Source organism: Limulus polyphemus, unplaced genomic scaffold, assembly GCF_000517525.1.
Source record: "Limulus polyphemus unplaced genomic scaffold, Limulus_polyphemus-2.1.2 Scaffold5986, whole genome shotgun sequence".
Taxonomy (NCBI): Eukaryota; Metazoa; Arthropoda; class Merostomata; order Xiphosura; family Limulidae; genus Limulus; species Limulus polyphemus.
In genome coordinates, this window is record NW_013671596.1 from 8790 (window position 1) to 32406 (window position 23617).

At 34.2% G+C, this 23617-nt stretch overlaps 1 protein-coding gene across 1 annotated transcript in view; it reads right to left on the reverse strand.

Moving 5' to 3' along the window:
* Positions 1–23617, reverse strand: part of LOC106473224 (uncharacterized protein C05D11.1-like) — a 54061-nt gene that overhangs the window by 6669 nt on the left and 23775 nt on the right. The window contains exons 6-12 of the mRNA XM_022401703.1: positions 22393–22503; positions 19416–19507; positions 14613–14715; positions 11820–11894; positions 3957–4067; positions 2889–3032; positions 2621–2803 (exon numbers count right to left, since the gene is read on the reverse strand). Coding sequence (XP_022257411.1) covers positions 2621–2803; positions 2889–3032; positions 3957–4067; positions 11820–11894; positions 14613–14715; positions 19416–19507; positions 22393–22503 — 819 coding nt within the window. The remainder of the gene's footprint in view (positions 1–2620; positions 2804–2888; positions 3033–3956; positions 4068–11819; positions 11895–14612; positions 14716–19415; positions 19508–22392; positions 22504–23617) is intronic.

The window sequence follows — 23617 nt, forward strand, 5'->3', positions numbered from 1 at the left end:
CCATCGCAGTACATCTCTTCATTTATTTTTTCTTGCTGAATTTGCCTTTGCAGCTCTTCATCAATACCACGAATTCGGCACTCAGTTTCTTTCCAAGCAGCAAATGACTCACGATGACTGTCACTATTTTCATGGTCATTTAACATTCCAAATTTTTTCCACTTAGTGAATCCACCCTGTGTTTTGAAAGCAGACTGACTATCGGATGTCATACATGTAGATGAAAAAAGAAGACAACAAAAGCAGTATGCTGCTTTATGTAGAGGTGAATACCCCAACCTCTTGTCCATTCAAAAGACGTTGTTTGAATCAAAATGCAGTCATAGAATGCCCATCTTTGGCATCAAATGGACCTTCTTTATGTTGAAATTCAAGTGCTCCAACTTTAACAATCTCTGTGTGATGTGCACGTGTTACAACTGCTGAGCCTGTTGTATCAAACTTCATAAATCCAATATCCCTGTGTGTTAAAATATTTATTAGGTCATCCTCTTTTAGCTTAGCAACACTATTCTGTGGATTTGTTTCTGACAAAGTGGAATCCTCTTGTTTATTATTATTGTAGCTTTCAACAGGACAGAGAACAGTTTCTTCATTGTTTTATTTTTCAAATGAAATAGCATGTTCACAATCTTGCACTTTGACCTCTTTGCTGTCATCAAAAGGAACAGATGCTGGCTTACTGGTGTCATCACTTACAGCAAGGAAAGCTCTCATCAATTTGCTTGACTACACCATCGAAGTTGCAAATTGTGCACGTCTTTTGCGTCCCTGTGCATACTTTCTATTTTCGACATAATGGGCTAAAAGAATAAATTAATAAATAATGACTACACTATTTAGTTGCAACATGCAAATTATCAGATCTAGATATAACCCTGTCTCATCAATTCTAGATTTAGATTTATTAGGCCTACCTTTTAGAACAAATGTTACATCTAGATCTATTAACTTAGTCACTAGAACTGGCCTAGTGCAATGCCTAGTTTAATAGTTAGTATAGGTCTAAGTATGCCTATAATATAGGCTACAATTTGTATGATGATAGACCTAGTTTCTAGAAATAAAGTTATAACTGCAATTAGACCTAAAGTCTAGTACATTAGTTGGTGTAAGACATGATTTACAATCAGCCAATACAAGTACAAACCACTACATTAGGCCTATAATGTTTACTAGATCTAGATCTTGCCTGTTGCATATATTGCCAATCTTGCACACCAGTTAATATGTTACATCAATCTCATATTTTCTTTTTGTTGAACATACACTTACTTGTACGTTGTACTCTAGGACTTGTATTTGATCTACAGATGAATGATGGAATAGTGTAATTTACTTCTGTACGTCAATTCGCTCTCACTGTATTTCAGTGGGTGGCTTTTAAAAGATAAAACTGCAAGTGTAATACACACAAATACACTGTGTCGTATTTACTTAACGTAGGGCAGTTGTGCTATATCCTAGGGGAGGGCATAATTATTAATTAATAGGCATTATAGGCCAGAGGAAATTTTGCGCCGCTCACACCTGTCTCCAGGGGCACCTGTCCCCCTTGCTATGCCACTGATGTGAAGCATAGTTCTGGAAGACATTTGTAGCCCCAATATCAAAAGAAGGTGGGAAGAATAAAAGAATCAAGTAGAGAAATATCCCAAATGTAATAGAACTAGTCCAATGCTAAAGATATCTACGATAACTGATAGAAAAGAAATGTCACTAGCATAAATGTCTTCAGGATAAGGGTTAGTACTATAACAGACAAATTCAGCTCTGCAGACTCTGAAAAGGTCACTGGGTCTGAGGGGAAAAAAATGATTTTCATCAAAAATGAAAGAAAATGGCAAACATTACTCAAATCAAGTACCCATATGATCATGATACTCACTAGAAATATCAGTATACAATGTCCCAAGTATGCCAAAATACCAGAGCTGACATGACATCTACAATTTGCCATACACATTATTTAAAAATTGCATAAATAAGTCCTCCAATTACATTATAGAAAATTTGATAGTGGTAGAAATAACTGCATCAGAAAGAATCTATTAGTAAATAGAACAGCTTGACAGTCAACAAGAAAATGTAAATTACAGTAAAAACGTGGACCTTTTGTAAAATCTCTTGACATTTGCACACTAAGTCTCATGGAAGGTGGGAAAGTAGAGAATTATGGGTGATGCATGTTCTGCAATGTGTAAAGGATATTCAAAAAAGTTTAGTTTCAAGGAGATGCTTTCCATGTTTCAGAGGTAAGTCTACTAGATTTGAGTTCAGGTTTTCTCTTCTCAAAGCATTTCCTGGCAAGCCTTCTATTATTCTGCAGTTTATACTAATCAGTTAGCATTAGAATACCACAAAGGACAGTTTCTACTAGCATTAGAATACCACAAAAATCATTCTCATGAGATAGAGCAGTAGGTGAATAGAATGTAACTACCAATGTGAGAGTGGTTGCTATTTGCTATGCTTCAGTGACCACAAATATTTTATCAGACCACAAGGAAAGCAAAGCCATTTAAATAGATCATTCCACAGGACTATTACACCTCAGTTCATATATAATCACATATCAGATAGTACTCGGTGTACTTAATCTTTTACATTTGTTTCTCACCTTGACAAAGTTGGTGTGAGTGTCATCCAGCTGGAAGCGACAAGGCATGTCCCTCAGACTAAAGCTAGGAATATTGTCGAGCTCATCTTCATTGTGGTTGCTGCTTCGAGATATTGGATGAAATTGAATTGCTGAAGTTGACGGAACAGACACACTAGTAACCATGTCTTGTGGAGGTTCAATCTAAAAATAGAAAGGTCTTTTTTTCATAATGCTTTTGCAACCTACAGCTTTCTGACTTAAAATGTTAAAAAATCAAATCGCCTACCTCATTACTTTCTTTGGCTCTTGCTAACACTTCAGAATTTTTCTTTAATCCTTCTTCTTTCAGTATCTCTCTCTGCTCAGTAACGCGTTTCTTTTCCTCCTGGCTCATTTCCTCTGACATAGTAGCACTAGGTTCTCCAATTATCTAAAAATTGGGTACATTACTCAATTTCATAATACATTCACATTTGTTAATAGTTTAATATGTAATGAGCTTCGACTTCATTGGAGATGATAAACTATACTGCTACTATCAATTCTACTAACAGAAATACTTTGAAATCAAACTATCCACAAATTTTCTTGTGAACGGCTAAAAAATATGTTTTTAAAATAAAGGACAAAATCAACAAACTTCAAAACTCCTACATTGTTCATTGATGTGAAAAAAAGACTGTCTGGGTTCAAACAACATATAAAAGAACATGTCAAGCCTAGCAGTGGTAATTCTTGAAACATTTACATGCACTTAGATAAAGATTACAATGAATTAGCTGAAAAAATTAATTTCACCCTAGCATGCAGCTCCAACAATGATAATGATGTCCATATAAAATAAATTTTTAAAATAAAAATTTAACCCTGTACTGAACCTAAATGCATCAAATTTAAATATCTTCTGAAAATGTATTTCTTCTTTCAAAGGTTTTCATCAGTATAACTTCTTCAGTGTCACCTCATAGACAGGGTTGACATCAAACCTTAGAAATGCAATGGTTCTTTTCAATATAACTCAAGTGTAACCTCATAGATAGTGCTAAATTTACAGTATCTTCTTAACAAGTTGATCCAGTATTTTCTTCCTTTTCTTGAGAATACGTTAAATTTTAACACCATTTTATGCCAATTACTGTAACAATAGGTGCTTATAGTAAATATTTCCTTTAATAAGTTGATCCAGTATTTTCTTCCTTCTCTTGAGAATATTTTAAATTCTAACACCATTCTATGCCAATTACTGTAACAATAGGTGCTTCTAGTAAATATTTCCTTAATAAGTTGATCCAGTATTCTCTTACTTGTCTTGAGAATATGTTAAATCTTAAAGTCATTCTAGGTCAACACTTACCGTAACAATGGGTGCTTCTAGTAAATATTTCCTTAATAAGTTGATCCAGTATTCTCTTCCTTTAATTGCCAATGAACTGACAAGCGGTATCTGATGGACTCTATGTTCTAACTGGATGTAATTAAATAACATATTGTTATTAAATTTTCTGAATATTTAAAAATCTAATAACTACAAACTAATACATTGATTTACCTAGTAGTGGTAGTCGTAGTTTATAATCCAAATTGTAATGTGAGTTATAATTATTTAATTTAAAAAGTAAATTTGTAAATAAAATCCAAATCTTCACTTCTCTATGTTACGTGATGCCTCTCTCTCTCTCTGAAATCTCCATTTTAGATTTTCTTTCTTCCCTTATATGGGTTTGACAATGTCCAGCAATTAGAAATACCAACTACAGACATTGACAAGCCAGATTTTAAAACAAAAACCTTCTATATTTTCTGAGATATCAATAACAGAAGCTCCTCCCAACTCTTCATGTTTTTGAAATTACTTATTTACTCATGCTGACTTGTCAATGGTACATGTTTGTAACCAACAGAAAGACTAGACTATGGGATTATTTATATTAATTTATTTTGGTAAAAGGCACCATTTCCCAACAGATTTGACTGACTACAGACTAAAGCCAGTGCTACAGTATGTAATAAAATTTTTTATAAATTATTTATAAATTAGTTAGAAGGCCATATGAATTATAGTAGATTTAGTGTATTCTGTTTTATTATTTGAATAACTGTTTACATGAATTATTTTTTGGACAACCAATACAGTATACAAAAAGTGATATTAGCAAAGTAAGTTCTGGAGTAGTAATGGTAAATGATAAGTATCTTGTTTTTATATATATCTTTTATTTATTGATATACGTTTTTTTAACAAAAGTAACTAAAATTTAAGAGTTAAAACTTATCATGTTAGATAAGAAAGAATGACAAAATAAATAAAAAACATTTTATACCTAACAGTAGCTATAGCAAAATCATTTGTAGTAGAAGATGAAAAACACAAAATAAAGTCAAAGTTAGCTATTTGTTTACTAGAATTAGTGATGCTTAACTTTCACAATTGCTTTCATTTAATCTTATTGCTCTTTTAACTGAGTCTAACTAATACAGAAAGCAATATATTGGCCATTGGGAGTGTGGAGAGTTTAGGATCAACAAAGTTTCAAGTTGCATCATGTGACATTCTAACTATGTGTGTTCCTTGTTGACTTTCAGGTTACATCATGTGACATTCTAACTATGTATGTTCCTCATTTATTACATTAGGGTCAACAAAGTTTCAGGTTACATCATGTGACATTCTATCAATGCGTGTTCCTTGTTGAGTTTCAGGTTACATTATGTGACATTCTAACTATGTATTTTCCTCGTTTATTACATTAGGGTCAACAAAGTTTCAGGTTACATCATGTGACATTCAATCAATGCGTGTTCCTCATTGATTACATAAAAAATAAAAGGTTAACATTTTCTTTCACCAAAAATGTATTTCCAAGAATATTTACCTCCCCTCACATGTTAGCTTTATCCCAACAAAAGTTTCTCTTCTCTGCCCATCTAAACATTGGTATGAACCTTACCTCACTTGCTCCAGTCTTTATACCTCACTATATTGGCCATAGCAATTTAAGTATTGTAATTCTCTCCACCTACGTCAATGCACCACTATACCAGATCCATATAAATTATTACTTCTTATTCACTTTTCAAGACGGTCCAAATTAGCAGACTAGAAACTGGACATATCATGGGGAGAAAGGGTGAGAGAGTGTGAAAGGAGGTGAGTATTATCAAAAATACATTTTCAGTATTGGAAAATGTTAACTTCTGAAACACACTTACCTCCTCTCACACTTTAGCTACAATCCTACATTGACAAGGTGGAGGGGGCAGTGAGGGTAAGATCCACACAAAAAGCATCTGCACAAAAAACTGGTGTTCAAAAATGAGATACAGTAATAGCACACTAGTGGGGTCCACACTACTTCTGGAACATGAAATCTAATTCCTGGGCAGTAAAGGCTGACCAGTCACAGAAGCAAAATCCAAACCCCAGTAGAAGAACATGAATTTGTCCAGACCCCAACCAGGCAGACGAGATCCCACATCTTGTCATTGGAATTATAGGGCTATGGGACCCAAATCGAGATCCAAAGCGTAGTGGCTAGGGCATGAGGACTGCTCTGTATTTGGTCTTGATTAGTAATGTGATAGTGCTGGAACCCAACCTAAAAGTTACAGAATATTACACGTCGAGCCACCTGAATTATGAAGAGAAAGCAAGCAACCCCAATTACGAGGAGTCGAGGACCCTCTTCCATGATCATTGACATGAAGAGCATGACCAAAAAGTAGGGCCACACTCAACTTAACTGGATAGCAAAGAGTCATCTCTGAACCAGAATTACGAGGAGGCTCCTGGGTAGGCTGGTCCTGCTCCTACTATAAATCTGGGAAAAAACATCCAGGGTTATTGGTAGGAGGGCACCCAGCTTTGCCCTCTTCTCCTTGAGTAGAATAGCGAGTTCAAGCATACTCAGGAGGAATAAACCTCTGTTCACCACTCCAGCAACTGAAAACCGGGAATGATAAGAACTCCCATGCTCCACAAGAAGAAATGGGGGGCAGGATACTGGCATTGGGGAGTCCAGAGGAATTAAGCACTTGAGATAATGCAGAAGGTGAACTACGTTCTCTGTTTTGAAAAGCAATTTGATCCTGATGTATTCAATCTAGGGGTCAGCTTTACTCATGATAGTCCATGAGTGGCAGTCCAGTAGTGTATTTGTATTTGCGTTATAATTGTTTACCAACCAGAAAGCACAGAACATGGTCTTATGGAACATCCCATCTCAACAGTTAGTTACTAGCAGGAAATTGCTATTTTTTTTTTATCGATCGACTGGTAGGTAGTGCAGATTTGGAAATAAGCATATCTGACCAGGCAACACCTGCCACAGACTGTGATCCAAATGGAAATGATGAGAGGGTCCCTGAAAAAGAATAGAAATAAACATAAAAGAAATGAAGTCATTCAACTCTCTTACAATCTAGCCTGGGGTGCCAAGAATAGCCACATGGCTAGCTGAAAATCTTCCAAGGAGGCAACTGCCAAATCATATAAATAATGAGATATAAAAGTATTAAGCATGGCCCACATACCACCTTGTACAATCTTCTCCAGTGGGCAATACACCCAGACTGCTAAGGACATCGAGATACGGCAAATTTGAAGAGACCCAAAGAAGTTGCCGTTCCTCCAATGAAAACCCAGAGTAAACAATATGCACCAATTGACAAACCTAGCCTGTTAAAGTGACAGGGGATGAGTCACATGACACCTTAGGCTCCTGATGGATAAAAAAACAGTGACGTGGCCCAAACTAGGCATAAAAGACAATCCAGATCCGAGAAATCATAAATGTGAGAAACAGAGGGAAAACGGATAGGAGAGAAAGCCTTATCCCCTTCTCTAGCTGCTGAGGTTTGGGGAAGAAAGAATCTATTGGGATACCACAAAACATAAGTGGAATGGTAAATAGTCCTATGAACATGAATAACAAACACATCCAAATGTTGACGTCTGATAGCCAATAAATAAATAAAATAAATTTTAAGCAAAAGATGACATAGAGAACATGACACCATGAGATGCAAAGGATGGATGAGATAAGACATGGATAACCACCAAGATATTCCAATTAGGAACCTGGAAAGGATGTCGAGGACAGATAATCTGAAAAGATTTCAGAAGCAAGGACAAGACTGGGGACTTAAAAACTTTACATCTTCCAGAAATACGAAAAGTAGCTAACAAAGCTGCCTTATACAGAGAAATGGACAAAGATGCCAAACCTTAGCAAAATAACCATGTCAGAAATAGAGAAACATGTGGCACAGTGGGAAGAGAGACCACTCAGGATAATTAAACTATTTCCATTGATAAACATCCAACAATGAATACCGATTGGAGCACCTGATGCCACCTGAGAGGTCAATCCCTGATGTCATGCTAGAAAATTGTGATTACTAGACGAAGAATGTCCGACTGCTAGAAGCTCTAAAAGATTGATGTGGAGAGAAGATTCTTCTTCTGTCCAGAGGCTCTTGAATTCTATCTGCTCTACACAAGCTCACCATCCCTGAAGAGAAGCATCCATGAAAAGATGTACCTCTGGACGTGGGGGCAGGAGAGGGACACACACTGTTGTGTTGTCCCTGTTTAACCACCAGCCAAGATCAAACTGGCTAGAAGCCAATAGGGTCACTGGAGAATCCAGCACATCCATGTAAATGTTCCATTGGTCTCGTAATGACCACTTAAGGGAACACATGTAGGTCCAACCCAAAGGAATGACTGATTCCGAGGGTACCCACATCCCCAAAAGAAATAGAACAGAATGCACTGGTGCAGAAAGAGATGACTATATTATAAGAATGACCCATTCCATGGCCTGAAGGCATAGAGGAGAAGGCTGGGCCTGACTGAGACATGACTTGAAAAACACACCTAAAGGGACAATGTACTATGTGGGAGTAAGAATAGATTTCTTCTTTTTTTTAATGAAAAACTCAGCTCTCGCAGCTTCAGATAAAATAGCCTGAGTGTGAAACTATGCCAAGTGGCAGGAAGTAGTGAAAGGTAGCCAGTAATCCATATAATGGTGATTGTGAATGCCCAATGAGTGAAGATGAGTAAAAGGGATCAGATTATCTGGCAAAAGATGTATAGTGCAAATGTGAGGCTGAAAGGTAGGGTGCAAAACTGAAAAACCTGTTTCTCATGCACAAAATGGGCATAATGATTGAAGACTTTGTGATATAAAGATAGGCATCGCCGACATCGAACTTTGTCATCCACAGACCTGGTGCAAAGTGCAACTGGAGGGAAAGAAATGACTCCATGGTAAACTGAGGAGGCTGGAGAAAATGATTGAGAGGAGAAAAGTTGATGACAGGTTGCCAATCACCCATCTTCTTCAGTACCACAAACAAACAGGAATAAAAACCTTTAAGAGAGGAGTTGACACATTTTATGGCCTCTTTGAGTAGAAAATCCTGGATAGCATGCACTCAGTGTCAGGATGTAAGATGATTCTTAGGTAGGGGAAAGACAACTGGTGTGATAAACAACAGAGAAGGAGATGAGAAATGAAAGATCAATCCACTCACAAGAATGACCTACTGATCGGTGGAAAATGTCTGAGTTGAGCCCCCACAAGACCAGAATCCATAGGGTAGTCACTGATGTCATTGTTGGTGCTCCACATAAGTAGAAGATGCTGCTGATGAGAGCAGAATCTCCTTTGTGTTCCGACAGAACATGGAGCCGACACTAGAGGTCTGGAAACCCAAACAGAAGATGCACGAAACCATCCAGTAGAAGACTGGGAAAGGCAAGAGGCCAGTGTCTAAAGTGGACATGGACCACATCCACCCAAGATTCTATGGAATCCAGAATACCTAAAAAAAATCGAATGTCTGAGAAAAGGAGATTTTCCAAGATCTTCTCCAAGTGATGGAAAGATAAAGCACACTGATCCAATAAACAGGGAGTGAAGCAATTGGATATTTTTCAGGGAATTTTACAATTGCTTCAGTATTTTTAATGTTCAAGAAAGAAGCTATAGAGATTTAAGTATTCTGAGTGCGATATACATACATGTAGGAATGGTGTGAGTAAAGATGCCTGTATTAAGAAATTAGGTCAAGAACTAGGCGAAGCCCAGTTAATGGGCTAGTTAGTATTGAAAATCACAAGTTAAGAGTAATAAAAAATGGAGCTACAGTGAGGATGCTGAAAAAAATGCTAGTCACGAGTTTGACAGTGATAAGTTACTGACACTGAGTTAGTAGCACTGTAGAAGCTACTAAAAAGTTTAAAAAGGCAACCAGAGCACTCACCATCACAGTAACCAATTACTTAAGAGTTTTAATTCTTGTTTTGGATTAGCCCAGGAAGTTGCACAGATTGACCAATAAAGTGTTAGAACTACTTGTGGGTTGTTAGGAATACTATTTGGAATGTCAAAAGAATACAAAGAAAATATGGTTTAAAAACTCATATCTGGATCTAAAAATCAGTCATCTCCAGGAAGAATCGAATCCTCTATGAATATGAAAGTTTCCAATCTCCAGAAGTATACTAGTCCAAATCTGTTGTAAGTATAGAACTGCTATCTCTCTTGTTCAATTAATATAGTTTCCTAAAGGAAATTAATGCTTATACTAGAGAGAAATATTCTATATTCATTGGTTAATAGTGTTAACTGAAAGGTGAAAAGTAAAGGTGTGACAAACTAACGATTTAGTACATGTTTGACTATTGATGTTAACAATGTATACTATGTGGAAAGACCTAATAAATGTTGCTGTATTTTGTTCAATGTTAGTCTTTCTTTATTCTAACTGTAAGTTACCTCAAGTTAGTGACTTGTAAGCTCCACTTGCCACTGTAATCCTCAAATAAATAAATTTGGTGTAGTCCACAGTATAATCGAAACTCCAATGATTAGCCCTAAGGGCACTGCCTGTTACAGGAGAACAAGGCATGGAAGCACCCTCTCAATTGATCAGTAAATCTCTGAGCATCCACTGCAATGTCTGCCAAAGGTGGGACGACTAGGTTATCAGCCAAATGAATTTCCTCCAACAAAGAAGGAGAAGATTCATAAGCCACAGGGGAAATGCTCAAGACATTACAAATTTGATGTACTAGGTGCAAAAACGGTGCAGAAGGCGGGATGTCCATCCAAGGCTCATGATTAGCTGTCTGAGCAAAGGAAAAAGCTTGAAAAATAGATTCTAAATTCTCACCAGTCCACCCCCAATACCCCACAAGCTCAGCCTCTGAGCCAACAGAAGAAGAAACATCAGAACTCATTTAAGACTCCACTTCTCTACGTATGAAGGATTTGACATCCTCCATGGTAAAGGAGCCTCCCCCTGTTGCCTGGACAACACTGGACTCCATAGGTGGCAGATCAGGAGCACTAGGAGACTCTGTGTCAGAGACATGAATGTGAGAATTCATATCTGAAACCTCTAAAAAACATTTTTCTTTCATTGCTGTTTAAAAATAAACAATAAACTCAAAAACCAATAAGATGGGTCGTTCAAAGTATCGGTATAACTAAAGTTATACAACACATAAGAGAAATCTGCAGCAAGCATTTAAAACCATTTGTCATAGCATTCTGCCCTCAAGAAATGTAAATAGAAAGTAATAATGGGGAGTTTATATACAGATCTGTTATAGGGGTGCACTGATGTAGGTGGAGGGGTATAAATATAGAGGGGTATAAAGACTGGAGCAAGCGAAGTAAGATTCATACCAATGCTTAGATGGGCAGAGAATAGAAACTTTCATGGGGATAAAGGTAAAGTATGAAAGGAGGTAAGTGTTTTTTGGAATATTTACTGTAAAAACTACTGATGTTCATTTAACAGATAATGGAGGTTATGGAAAGAAATTATAAAAAATTTACAATGAAAAACTTATTTTCATTCTTAACATGAAAATCACCTTGCACTCATACTAGTCAGACTCTGATTCAATAACTTCATGGACAAATCTTTATTGAAAATAAATTACTAAAACTTCTGAATTTTGTATAAGTCATACTTGTAATGTTCACTGAAAGCTTTCCAAATTTCATCAAGATACACATGGTAAATTCATAATCACTAAAATTTAACTCTCCAGTACAGGCTCAGTTCAATACACTTGACTCTGTGTACATAGGGTTAATCCAATATCCTCTAAAATAATCATATTTATATATATAAGACATATGAATACCAAAATTTGATGTTTGAAACCTTTGTTAAAATATATTTCAATACTTACATCTTCCTCTGTATTTCCATATAGAAAATCACCAATAACACCAAAGGCAATAGTTTCATGAGGGCAATATTCCACCTAATAAGAAAGGTTGTGAATATTTAGCATAAATGTTAACAATTTTCTACTGCATTAACTAACACATCCTGTTATCCAAAAGCTAGGGTGTTTTTCTCATTTCTGACATTAGATTAAACAGATTTCTAATGTGTGGTTATAATAATATAAAAATAAGGAGACACAGGCTGAAGTAACCCTTAAGTACATTCAAGCATATCTTCATACATGAAATAATATAATAAATAATATTATGAGAATGTTGTAGAATATTAATATTAGATACTGTCATACAGGGATTTATACAAGTTGCAGAATCACACACAAAGGCTGACTAGCTTATGTTTAGTAATTTATTTTTGTTATAGTTATATAAAAAATTACTAATGATAATAGTCAATAACCTTTTACATTACAAAACCATATAAATGCAGTATTCCAGGATTTGGAAATGATAAATCATACAATCACCTAATCAAAAGGCTTACAATCTAAGTTTGTGGAAGGAATTGTCACCACACAAATGAAAGAATTGGTTGGTTGGCATTTTTTGGCACAAAGCAACTATGCCATCTGTGCCAAACAACCGGTACAAGCCATAGAAGTAACATTTTTATAAATGTAAAAATAATTAGAGTTAAAACTAAACAAGATCTAAAATTCAGATAAAAGATTTAAATAGAATTAAAAAAGTCAATGGCTCATAAAAATTTAAAAATACAATCAACTTAAACAGTGTCACCATCACAAAAACACCATCCAATGTTAGGGCTAAACCCTTAGAGAACATGTGTCTAAATTGGTACCATCACTCAGAGTTGTAACAACAGCATGAACATTAAAATGTGGGCTACTGTGACTTGCATTTCACAAAGACCACACATTCATGGATCAGTACCAGATAAAATAAAACAGTGAGTTAAAAAACTGTGACCAATGCATAGCCTAGCCAGGACAACTTCCTTCTTCCGATCCTTATGGTGACAAGATGGCCAAAGAGCAACAGAAGGTTTGATCTGAAAATACTTATGATGTTGCTAACTCAAAGTCAACTGCCAAGTGGCACAAAGCTGAGCCTTCAATGTGAGGAATGAAAGTAAGTTGATGGTCAATGATAAGCCTTACAAATTTTGCCTCAGGAACTACATCACCAAGACAGAGATCTGGATTGGGGTGTAGGCCCCACTTGTGGCAAAAATTTATGTAAACAGTTTTCAAAAAAGAAAAGGTAAAACCATTTGCTGTGGTCCATTTCAGAAAGCAATTTAGGGAAGTCTGAAGCTGTGGCTCAATAAATCTCATGTTTAACAACCAACAGGAGATGTGGAAGTCATCGACATAGAGCCCATTTGCAACAGTAGGAGGAACTTGTGTAGTTACAGCATTAATCTTGATACTAAAAAGTGTGACACTCAAACAACCCTGAGGGTCTCCAAGTTCCTGTGTAAAAGAACAGGAAAGAGTCGAACACACAAGAACTCCTCATCAGTGACCCTGGACACTACCCCCAATGAAATATCTTCAAATACCTATAGAATGATAGGTTTCTATTTAGTGAATGTAAAACACGTAAATACACCAGTTTGATTTACTGAAGCTATTCTCACAGCTTAGGATTAATCTGTCTAAAAGTGCTAAAGCTATTCTCACAACTTGGGACAAATCTGTTTAAAAGTACTAAAGCTATTCTCACAACTTGGGACAAATCTGTTTAAAAGTACTAAAGCTATTCTCACAGCTTGGGACAAATCTGTTTAAAAGTACTAAAGCTATTCTCACAGCTTGGGACAAATCTGTTTAAAAGTACTAAAGCTATTCTCACAGCTTGGGACAAACCTGTTTAAAAGTACTAAAGCTATTCTCACAGCTTGGGACAAATCTGTTTAAAAGTAGCTAAAGCTATTCTCACAACCAAATTCTCTCAGTTAGTTACCAGTTGGAGAAAAATACAGCAAAGTTAAATGTTAGCTTCTAAAACTACTACAAGTTCAGAAAGACTGTATTAAGCATTACGTGATGGCAATCACTATGTGATGGTGGATTATAACACTACCTAGTTGTTTCTCGTTCTATAAACTAGAACATAACTAGTTATATACAGAATAACACAAACATATAGGACGTAAAACAACTAAAAATAAACTGCAGCATCATTAGAAGCTGTAGAAAGATGGTAAAACTAAAAGCTTCTAGTAGTGTTACAAAATACAGTTAAATGAACGATGGTAAAACTAAATAACTGTATTTTGTAACACTACTAGAAGCTAATGAATGATGGTAAAACTAAATAACTGTATTTTGTAACACTACTAGAAGCTAATGAACGATGGTAAAACTAAATAACTGTATTTTGTAACACTACTAGAAGCTAATGAACGATGGTAAAACTAAATAACTGTATTTTGTAACACTACTAGAAGCTGTAGAAAGATGGTAAAACTAAATAACTGTATTTTGTAACACTACTAGAAGCTAATGAACGATGGTAAAACTGAATGATGATAAACTAGAGCACCAGTTCAAGTAGCAGACAGAACATAAAACTGAATGGTACTTGGTAGACTATAACATTACAGAAGATATGGTAAACCATGTTTTACATAGTAACAGGTCAAAGCAATGTTTACATCATAGAAATGTTGGTAAAGAGGCTAAATATATAAAACAAATACATTAATATACTTGAAGAAAGACAATCATAAAATGGACATGCTAAACAGTAACCTTGTTTTCACTAACCTTTCGTAACAGGCTTAGCTTAGTCCTATGAATCACAGTGGCCATTCTCTCCATGTCTAATGCTTCACTTCCACTGCTAAGGCCATGCAAAACTTCCAAGAGCCTAAATGCATAAAACAGAAAATAAGAAAAAACAATGAATGTATTTTAAACCACACTAAGAAGTACTAAAAAGACCTAAGAAATGAAAAGTTGGCATGCTTTTGGAAGTTATTACTCTATGCCAAGTGGAAATAGAACATTGATATTGTAGGAAATAAATATATACATGCAGAGGTGAGTAGAAACCTTTACAATATAAACAACTGATTACAGATAATTAATATTTGAATATTGCTTTCATCTTGTCTATATTTTGGACCCAAAATACAGAGGTCAAGAATATGAAAGAGGAGTGAACTGAAGCCATGGACATGTCCATGAAGGTAGCTAACCACATTCTCAGAGTGGATCCAGTGGTTGTTTCACATGATATGGCTGAATACAGAGTTGGACATAAATAATAAACCAGGGAAGTTATATATAAGTCAGCTTGAAGATTATTACTTCACCTTTTGAATGATGAACTTTGTGTGTTCAATAATTACTAAAAACTGTTATGTCAGTTTAAACTAACCACCTTCCGCAGCTACTTACAAACACAACTAGAATGCATTCAGTAATGTAAATACATGTTATTATGTCTTATAATCTCCAACTTGAAGTTGAGTAATGGATTGTGGCAAAAACAGGGAACAATATGGGTTAAGAATGAAGTACAAAATAAAGCAACTGCAAGTAGTAACAAGACTAGAGCCAGCAAAAGAGAGTAAGAAAAAATTATTGAAGATGATTAATTAAGACAGTATTCTGAGTGACACTAGAAACAGACAGTAAGTAGTGATTCAGTGACTTATTTAACCCTATGTGCATGGGGTCAGTCCACTGGACCAAACTGTACTGGAAAATTAATGTTTACCGTAAATTCTATTATCCCGAATTTACTTAATATAACTTCACAAAATTAGGTAAGTTTTAGTAAATATTACAATTATGTTATACACAAAAAGTCAGAATGTTTGATAAAGTATTTCTGAAAAAAAGATTTGTCTCTGAATTCTAAACTAACTTTAGTCAGTCTGACAAGTCTGAGTGAAAGATGATTTTCATGTTAAGAATAAAAATACCTCCTAAATGAATATAAAAGTTTTTTTAGGTAAAACTTTATATCTCATCTGTTATTTTCTCTACCCTAATACTCTAAGTGTTCAGTTTATTTAACCAGCCTTGTAACCACTACAAAAAAATATGAAATAAATCTTTTTTCTTCCTACAATGACTGCTGACTGTAACAGAAAATAACAATTATTTATCCTGACCAGCCTCAGGCTTATAACGATTTACATATGTTTTCACTTAACTTGATTGTTTTATTGCATTTTGAACCATGTCTAACTACCATAAATAGCAAGATATCACACAGCATGAGAATGGAGAGTTTGGGGTAAACAAACTTTCAAGTTACATCACAGGAGCTAATTAGGCATGTTCCTCACATTCCTCAAGTCAAAACGTTTTCTATTTTTTTTACCTTACCTAATAACTAATTATTTTTGTGATAAAATATTTCAACAAATAAAAATATACATAAGAGAAATAAATGTAGTGCTTACTTTATGACTGAATCCTTTTGCTCTTTGAAGCCAGCCTTCATTAACCCTCAATGTTTCTCACTAAGTTGGTTGTCCAAAACACAATTCATGTAGCTTTCAAATTTTAAAACAATAATTCAAACCATAAAACAGAATGTCCCAGAACTACTATGATTTATCTGGCACTTTTTAACTGACATATAAATAGGTTGTAAAATATTTCATTACTTACAGAAGCACTATCTGCTTGGAAAATGGTGCTTTTTAATAAATTAACATGAAGATATTAAAATCATATAGTCCACAAACTGACCTTTCTATTGGTAACAAACAGGTACCATTGTTAAATAAGCATGAAACACTAAATATTTCAAAAGCATGAAGAGTTGGAAGGAGCTTCTATTGTAAATGTAACAAATTTATTGATATCTCAGAAAATAAAGGTGGGAGGTTCTTATTTTAGATTTTAGCCAGTAAGTATCTATTGTTGGTGTTTATAATTGGTGGAAGCTCATATAAAGGAAGAAAAAAAATCTTAAAAGGAGAATTCTGAGCAGAGAGGTATCACGTGACACAAAGAAGTGAAGACTGAGAAATTATTTATATATTTCCTTTGTAAATTAAGAAGTCAAACTTACATAATATTAAAATTTGTATTATAGACTATTTTAGATGCCAAGTTTTTGAAATACACTGATAATAAAGTTGTTTAATTAAATTTTGAATGTAACTCCATAAAAGTCATAACATACACACTTTAACTCCCACTTATTCATATAGTGTTCATAAATGTTACCAGTACTAAATATTTAACTTTTTTTGACATTACATATAAACCAGCAATAGCTTTTATGAATTGACCTGCTAAAAAATCAAAAGGCACCCAAATTATGAAAACCAAAAATCTGTATAAAAATATTAAGAATATAATTAACATCTCTACTAATTATATTCACAGCATAACATGCTTATCAATTATAGATAATTAACATATCTACTAATTATATTTACAGCATAACATGCTTATCAATTAATCTTTTGTCAGATACAAGCAAAGAATATTATGAATATAGAAATGTTATATATGTGAAAAAATAAAACAAATTAATAATCTTCTGAGATACAGAAAAATGTATATAAATCTTTAATTTTTTAATAATCTTATAGATAATATATGTGGTCTGAATAATCTATCACTTTAAAAAATAAAAAACTGAATCCACATGTACATATATATACTACCTAATACATTGGATAAGTACTCTGAAACTGTTTTTCTATTCCTGCTATTTACAAATGAACATTTTACTGTTGAAAATAAAACAAAATGGGCACATGTTAAAAATTACATGTCACATTAATAATAATTCATTAGCTAAGAAGTCTAAAACCAGCATACAGTTACTTTTCAAAATACATTTAACCATATGACCTCAATCAATAACATGTACATCAAATGTTGTGTTACTTTTGTTATATTAGAATATTTTTTACAGTGGTGGAAAAATATATTGCATTACTCAATTTGTTCACACTTTTCTTTGGAAACATTGTTTGTTTTGAGGCTCTAATGCATGTAGGTGCAAATGATTTTCATGGATGATGCAATACAGCCTAATTTTTACATCAGTAGCTCTATAGGTCATCTGGGTATTGCATCAGTAATTTTTTGGCTACAAATAGAGGTTCTTACTGAGAGTCAGTTTAGAAGCCTATCTGCTACAATGTGCATGTCATGCTACCATGGCAAAGGGTTGCAACTTGTTAACTCTACAAGAGAAAAAAGTCCTTGTTTCTTTAAGCAAAGAGAGACTTTCAACAGATGTGATCTGCTGGGTGCAAAAATATAGAGATTGGTTGTGTGGAGTGGTGGAAATGAAGGTGTAGGAAGAAAATTTCCACGGCAGCTGACGATCATGTTCTAAGCTACAGAATCCTGCAGAATCATTGACTGTTATTCACAAACCTCAAAAGAGTATGGCAGGAAACTTCAGGGGTTACTGTCACCTCGTGCACTGTCCAGTCTTGACTGTGTTCAACCAGTCTCTCAGCAAGACTGCCAAGAAAGGAACCCCTTCTGATCGACACGATTAAGAAGATGAGGCTCAAAGATTGAAGCAATGTGGAGCAAAATGATCTTCTCATATGAATCAAAGTACAACCCACACAGGTCTGATGAGAATCACTTTGTAAAACGTCAACATGGTGAAGTTTCATTCAGCATCTTTAAATCAACTGTGAAGCATCCACAGGGTCTGGTGACATGGTGATGCATCTCTGGCTAGGGAATGGAACACCTGCATTTTATGAAAGGCACCATTAATGCCAACAAGTAGATCAAGATCCTCGAGTCCCCAGTTAAAGACAACAATTCAGGAACACTTTGGCAGAGCTGACCAGTGAACATTTCAGGATGACTCTGCTCCATGTCACAGAGCTAAACATGTTGGTAATATTCATGCACTTAAGATGTCAGTAGATGTGAAATGAAGAGGAAATTTCACTCTATATGTATTGAAAAGACATTTTAGGTTGTTTTATTGCCTTGCTTCAGGTGAAGAACTATTTTTGAAAGACAGAATCAAGACACTACACTGGACAGGTAACAGCCCACATCTCAACCCTATCAAAAACTACTGGACGGTAACTGGTATCAAAGTGCAAGAGAAGAAACTGAGAAACACCTTGGAATTGTAGGAAGCCCTAAACCACATGTGGCATCATGAACTCACCCCTGCCTACATTCAGTTAATCTTGCATTGTATGTCACAGTGATGCCGAATGGTTATCAAAGCCATAGAGAGCATAACCAAATATCACAATAAGAAACAGACTGTGTGACCATTTTTTGTCAATCACATTAATGGTGTTATCTTTCAAACTAGGTTTTCTTACTCAGAGAACATTCTGGCATTTGCCAAGTATTTGCTGTGATACAATTGTCATGGTTGGTTTGTTAATATAGATGCATATGTGTGTTTGAATGACTGAAATATGAATCAGCTTATACCACACAATGTCCATAACCCTTTTATGCTAGTTAAGACACTTCCACAATGTACAATCTCAAAAAAAAATTACAGGAGTCAACAAAAGTGTTAAAAAAATTGGCTAATGAAATAATATTTTCCACCACTGTATTGACAAGCACATCAAGTGAATGGTCACATACCTGGTTTTTACATGATGGAGTTTTTCTTTTTTTCCATTCTCAAAATCCAAAACTATAGAAGATTCAGAATTTTCTATAATGGAAAAACTAACCTATGGATTAAAATGGAGACAGTTAACAGAAATCATGCAGTAAGTGCAAAACCCTTCGTAATATGAAGAAATCTAACTATTCTATGTAACTGTTGTGTATAGGTAATGATAAGATTGAAAAAAAACAACAACAAATAAAGGTTAGACACCTTCATTTACACAAGGATCATGGAATTTATATCTCTCTTGACACGAGCTCAGTCAAACTGACCAACATGTGCCCATTCTGTACTTGTTTAAGGTCTTTATAGTTTTCATACTACTAACTTTTAATATAGTATGTATATCGTCACATACTTAAAATCTGATTTTTTTAGTGAAGTATTTTCAATAGACTAAAAAAGATTTGTCCATGAATATATCAAGTTTTTTGTGTGACTAGTCCGAGTGCAAAGTGATTTTCATGTTAAGATTAAAATACTTTTCATCACAAAAATCTCAAATATCATTTGTGTAAGCTCTAAAACCTCCCAAATATATTTCAAACGATTATTTTCAGTAAAACTTTATATTTTATCTGTTATTTTCTCTACCCTAACTTTATACAAGGTTGGTCAATTTGACTGTTAACACATCCTGAAAGAGAGGATGTGACAGATGGGTGTGGCAAGATGATTTTCTATTTGATGGCTCTCTAAATTTAAGTTAGGGTTAAAAGTTGTAAATTGAAATACCTGCCAAGTTAAAAGGCAAGTTGTACAGATGATTCAGTATATTATGTTAAAGTGATTTTGAATAAGCAAACTCACAAATTAAATGACAGTAACAGCTGATATAAATTCAAAGTGAAATGACATGATTATGAACTACAGTTCAAGATTGTTTAGTGTTTCCTAAGTTGTGTGATGCCACCAAAACTGCTTTTGGGAATGGTATGGAACAACCTTTTCAAACACAAAACATTCATTCATTCAGACCATAAAGATGTGTATGGATAAATCTTGTATTTAATGGAACTTGGAAACAAAGAATATGGATTGACTTGTGGAAAAGACCATCCACAAAGAGACCTGCAGGCAGCAACAAGTCACACACCAGCTGTGGTAGGCATGAATAGAAAGGTTAGTGGAAAAAATCATCCATTTGTCCTAGGCAATAATATGCAACATAATCAAAAAGAACCTCTGCCTGAACACAAGTATGCAGAGGTTGATTCCAAAGAATCTATTCAATCATCGCATCACCTAAGCAGATGGAAAATGAAATGTGTATTTCATACAAAGACATACTAGTCCACCAACCAGATGCAGCACCTATAGATTTAATATGAAAATAGATATAGTAAGACATTAGCTAATAAACAATGGAGATTAGGTATATCAAGAATGTTCTGAATAATAAGATACAGTAAGAAAGTACACAAAGAAAATAGGAGCTTAAGTAGAATAGGGATGTTTTACATGATAATGGATACGGTAAGACACTACACAATGAAAAGAGGAGCTTAAGTACAATAAGGATGTTTTATATGATAATGGATACGGTAAGACACTACACAAAGAAAAGAGAAGCTTAAGTACAATAGGGATGTTTTACATGATAATGGGTACAGTAAAACACTACACAAAGAAAAGAGGAGCTTAAGTACAATAAGGATGTTTTACATGATAATGAATACAGTAAGACACTACACAAAGAAAAGAGGAGCTTAAGTACAATAAGGATGTTTTACATGATAATGAATACAGTAAGACACTACACAAAGAAAAGAGGAGCTTAAGTACAATAAGGATGTTTTACATGATAATGGACACAGTATGACACTACACAAAGAAAATAAGAGCTTAAGTACAATAAGGATGTTTTGTATGATAATGTACAGTAAAACACTACATACCAGGGATGTGTTAATAATAAATTTGCCAAACTAGAGATAAAATTTTTTAAGCTTTTATAGTTTTCACTTTCTTGTTTCAATACTTTTTGTAGCATTAAAACTTCATATATCATTACAGGTAGCTAGGTTATGTACATATCGATCCCTATTTGTCTTTATAAATCTTTTATTATACTTGTTTGTTTCCTCTTTATTAGCTATATTTTTGTGCACCAGCAACAACAAGCACTGGGCACGCATATACCTGATTTTATTTTATTACTCATCAGGATCTCTACCAATGTACCCTAAAATCCAATTATATGCCTAAAGTAGTGCATCATTCATTTTATATATAAATATACACACACACTAATATCCTTTTTTGGTAAAAGAAAGGAATCATTGGGACCATAGAAGGAAGAGGGATAAGGTTTGTCATTTTTCCTGTATGCTTGTCTGGAAAAGTCATTTACTTACTTAGATGAAAATTTGTTGAAATTGTGAAATTTTGATATTAATATTCAGACATTTTAAAGGTGGTTTTAAATAGACAATTTTTATGGCTGCTATTTTGTTTCATCACAATCCCTACTATTAAGTACTACTGTATTTAATGATAATGGATACAGTAAGATATTACATACCTAACAGAGAAACTTAAGTATAAGTAGTGTTTTACAAATAACAAATACAGCATTCATTTTAAAAAGTGTTTCAACAAAGAAGTTATCAAAAATAACTATTAAATTCTACTACAGTATGTTACATAACTACTCTTTACATTCAAGGTGTTAATGAGAAACTTTCTAGAACTTTCAACTCTACTGGTATTAAAGTGTTATATAAACATGGAATATTGTTTGAATGGTGTATTTTGTTCTTTGTGATGTGTGTTTTTACTGCATTTTACATATGATACATGATGAATGAAAGTTGTTTCTATAAAACATAAATACGCGCTTGATTACTGAACAGATAAAAACTATTGTACTACCATATTAACTATCAAACTTCAGTACATCAAAAAACTCTAAGTTATTCAAACACTTATATTAAAAACACTTACAGAACTACAATAAGGATCAGGAGTTTCTACAAATTCTCGCTGTAGTGGTGAAACTGAAGTTTCTGTTAGATATTTCAACAGGATTGAAATGGCAGTTATTTCATCGAAGTTCTGTAATATGAAGCATGCATATTAGAAGATAAATATATGAAAAAGAAAGATGTAAAACTCTTTTACAAAAAATAATACACTCTTTCCAGAAGTCAAAACAAACATAGTTTAATAGCTTTAACATTTATAATGAAAAAGATACAAAAGTCATTTAGTTAACAACAGAATTAGGAGAAACATGCACGAACAATACTTGTTTGTGTTTTTTTGTCATGTAATTACTCAAAGGGAAGAACAAAATCTTGACAATTGAAATAAGAAACCATGGTGTAGTTTTATAAAAAACATGAGCCACATGGCTCAAGATTAAAAAATTCAAGCCTCATGAACTGTCCACAACTCAAGCACACTGATATAGACACACAAAAACAAAGAGAGAGAGTCTCAATACATTTTCCACAGGTGCCAACATAGCCAGCTGCAAATGACCAATGCCAGTCTGATCTAAGAGTAAACAAAACTGTTAAAATTTTTTTGCCTTTAAATGAAATATTACAAAAAAAGATTTTTATAGATGACTTCTTTGAGATATCTAGAAACAACTACACTGTTTAGCAGAGAGACTCTGAATCAGCCACTGAAGCATGAAGGATATAGGTTATGCAGGAAAAGTTGATAGAAAAGCACAGTGAGTCCAAAAAAAACATAATGAAGGAAGCTGGAGTAGAATGAGTTTCTTTCTTGAAAAACATCATTTGGAAACTAGAAGTAAAAATATAAAGGCTCAAAGAAAAAGACAAGAAAATTTTGCATTAAAATTATAGGGTCAAAAAAATGACTGAATATGAAGAAGGAAACTAAAGTATGACAGATTACAAACTACTGGCTAATAAGCATCTAGAAAGTCAGTTCCACTGAAACTAAAGTATGACAGATTACAAACTACTGGCTAATAAGCATCTAGAAAGTCAGTTCCACTGAAACTAAAGTATGACAGATTACAAACTACTGGCTAATAACCATCTAGAAAGTCAGTTCCACCAAAACTAAAGTATGACAGATTACAAACTACTGGCTAATAAGCATCTAGAAAGTCAGTTCCACCGAAACTAAAGTATGACAGATTACAAACTACTGGCTAATAAGCATCTAGAAAGTCAATTTCACTTCCCAA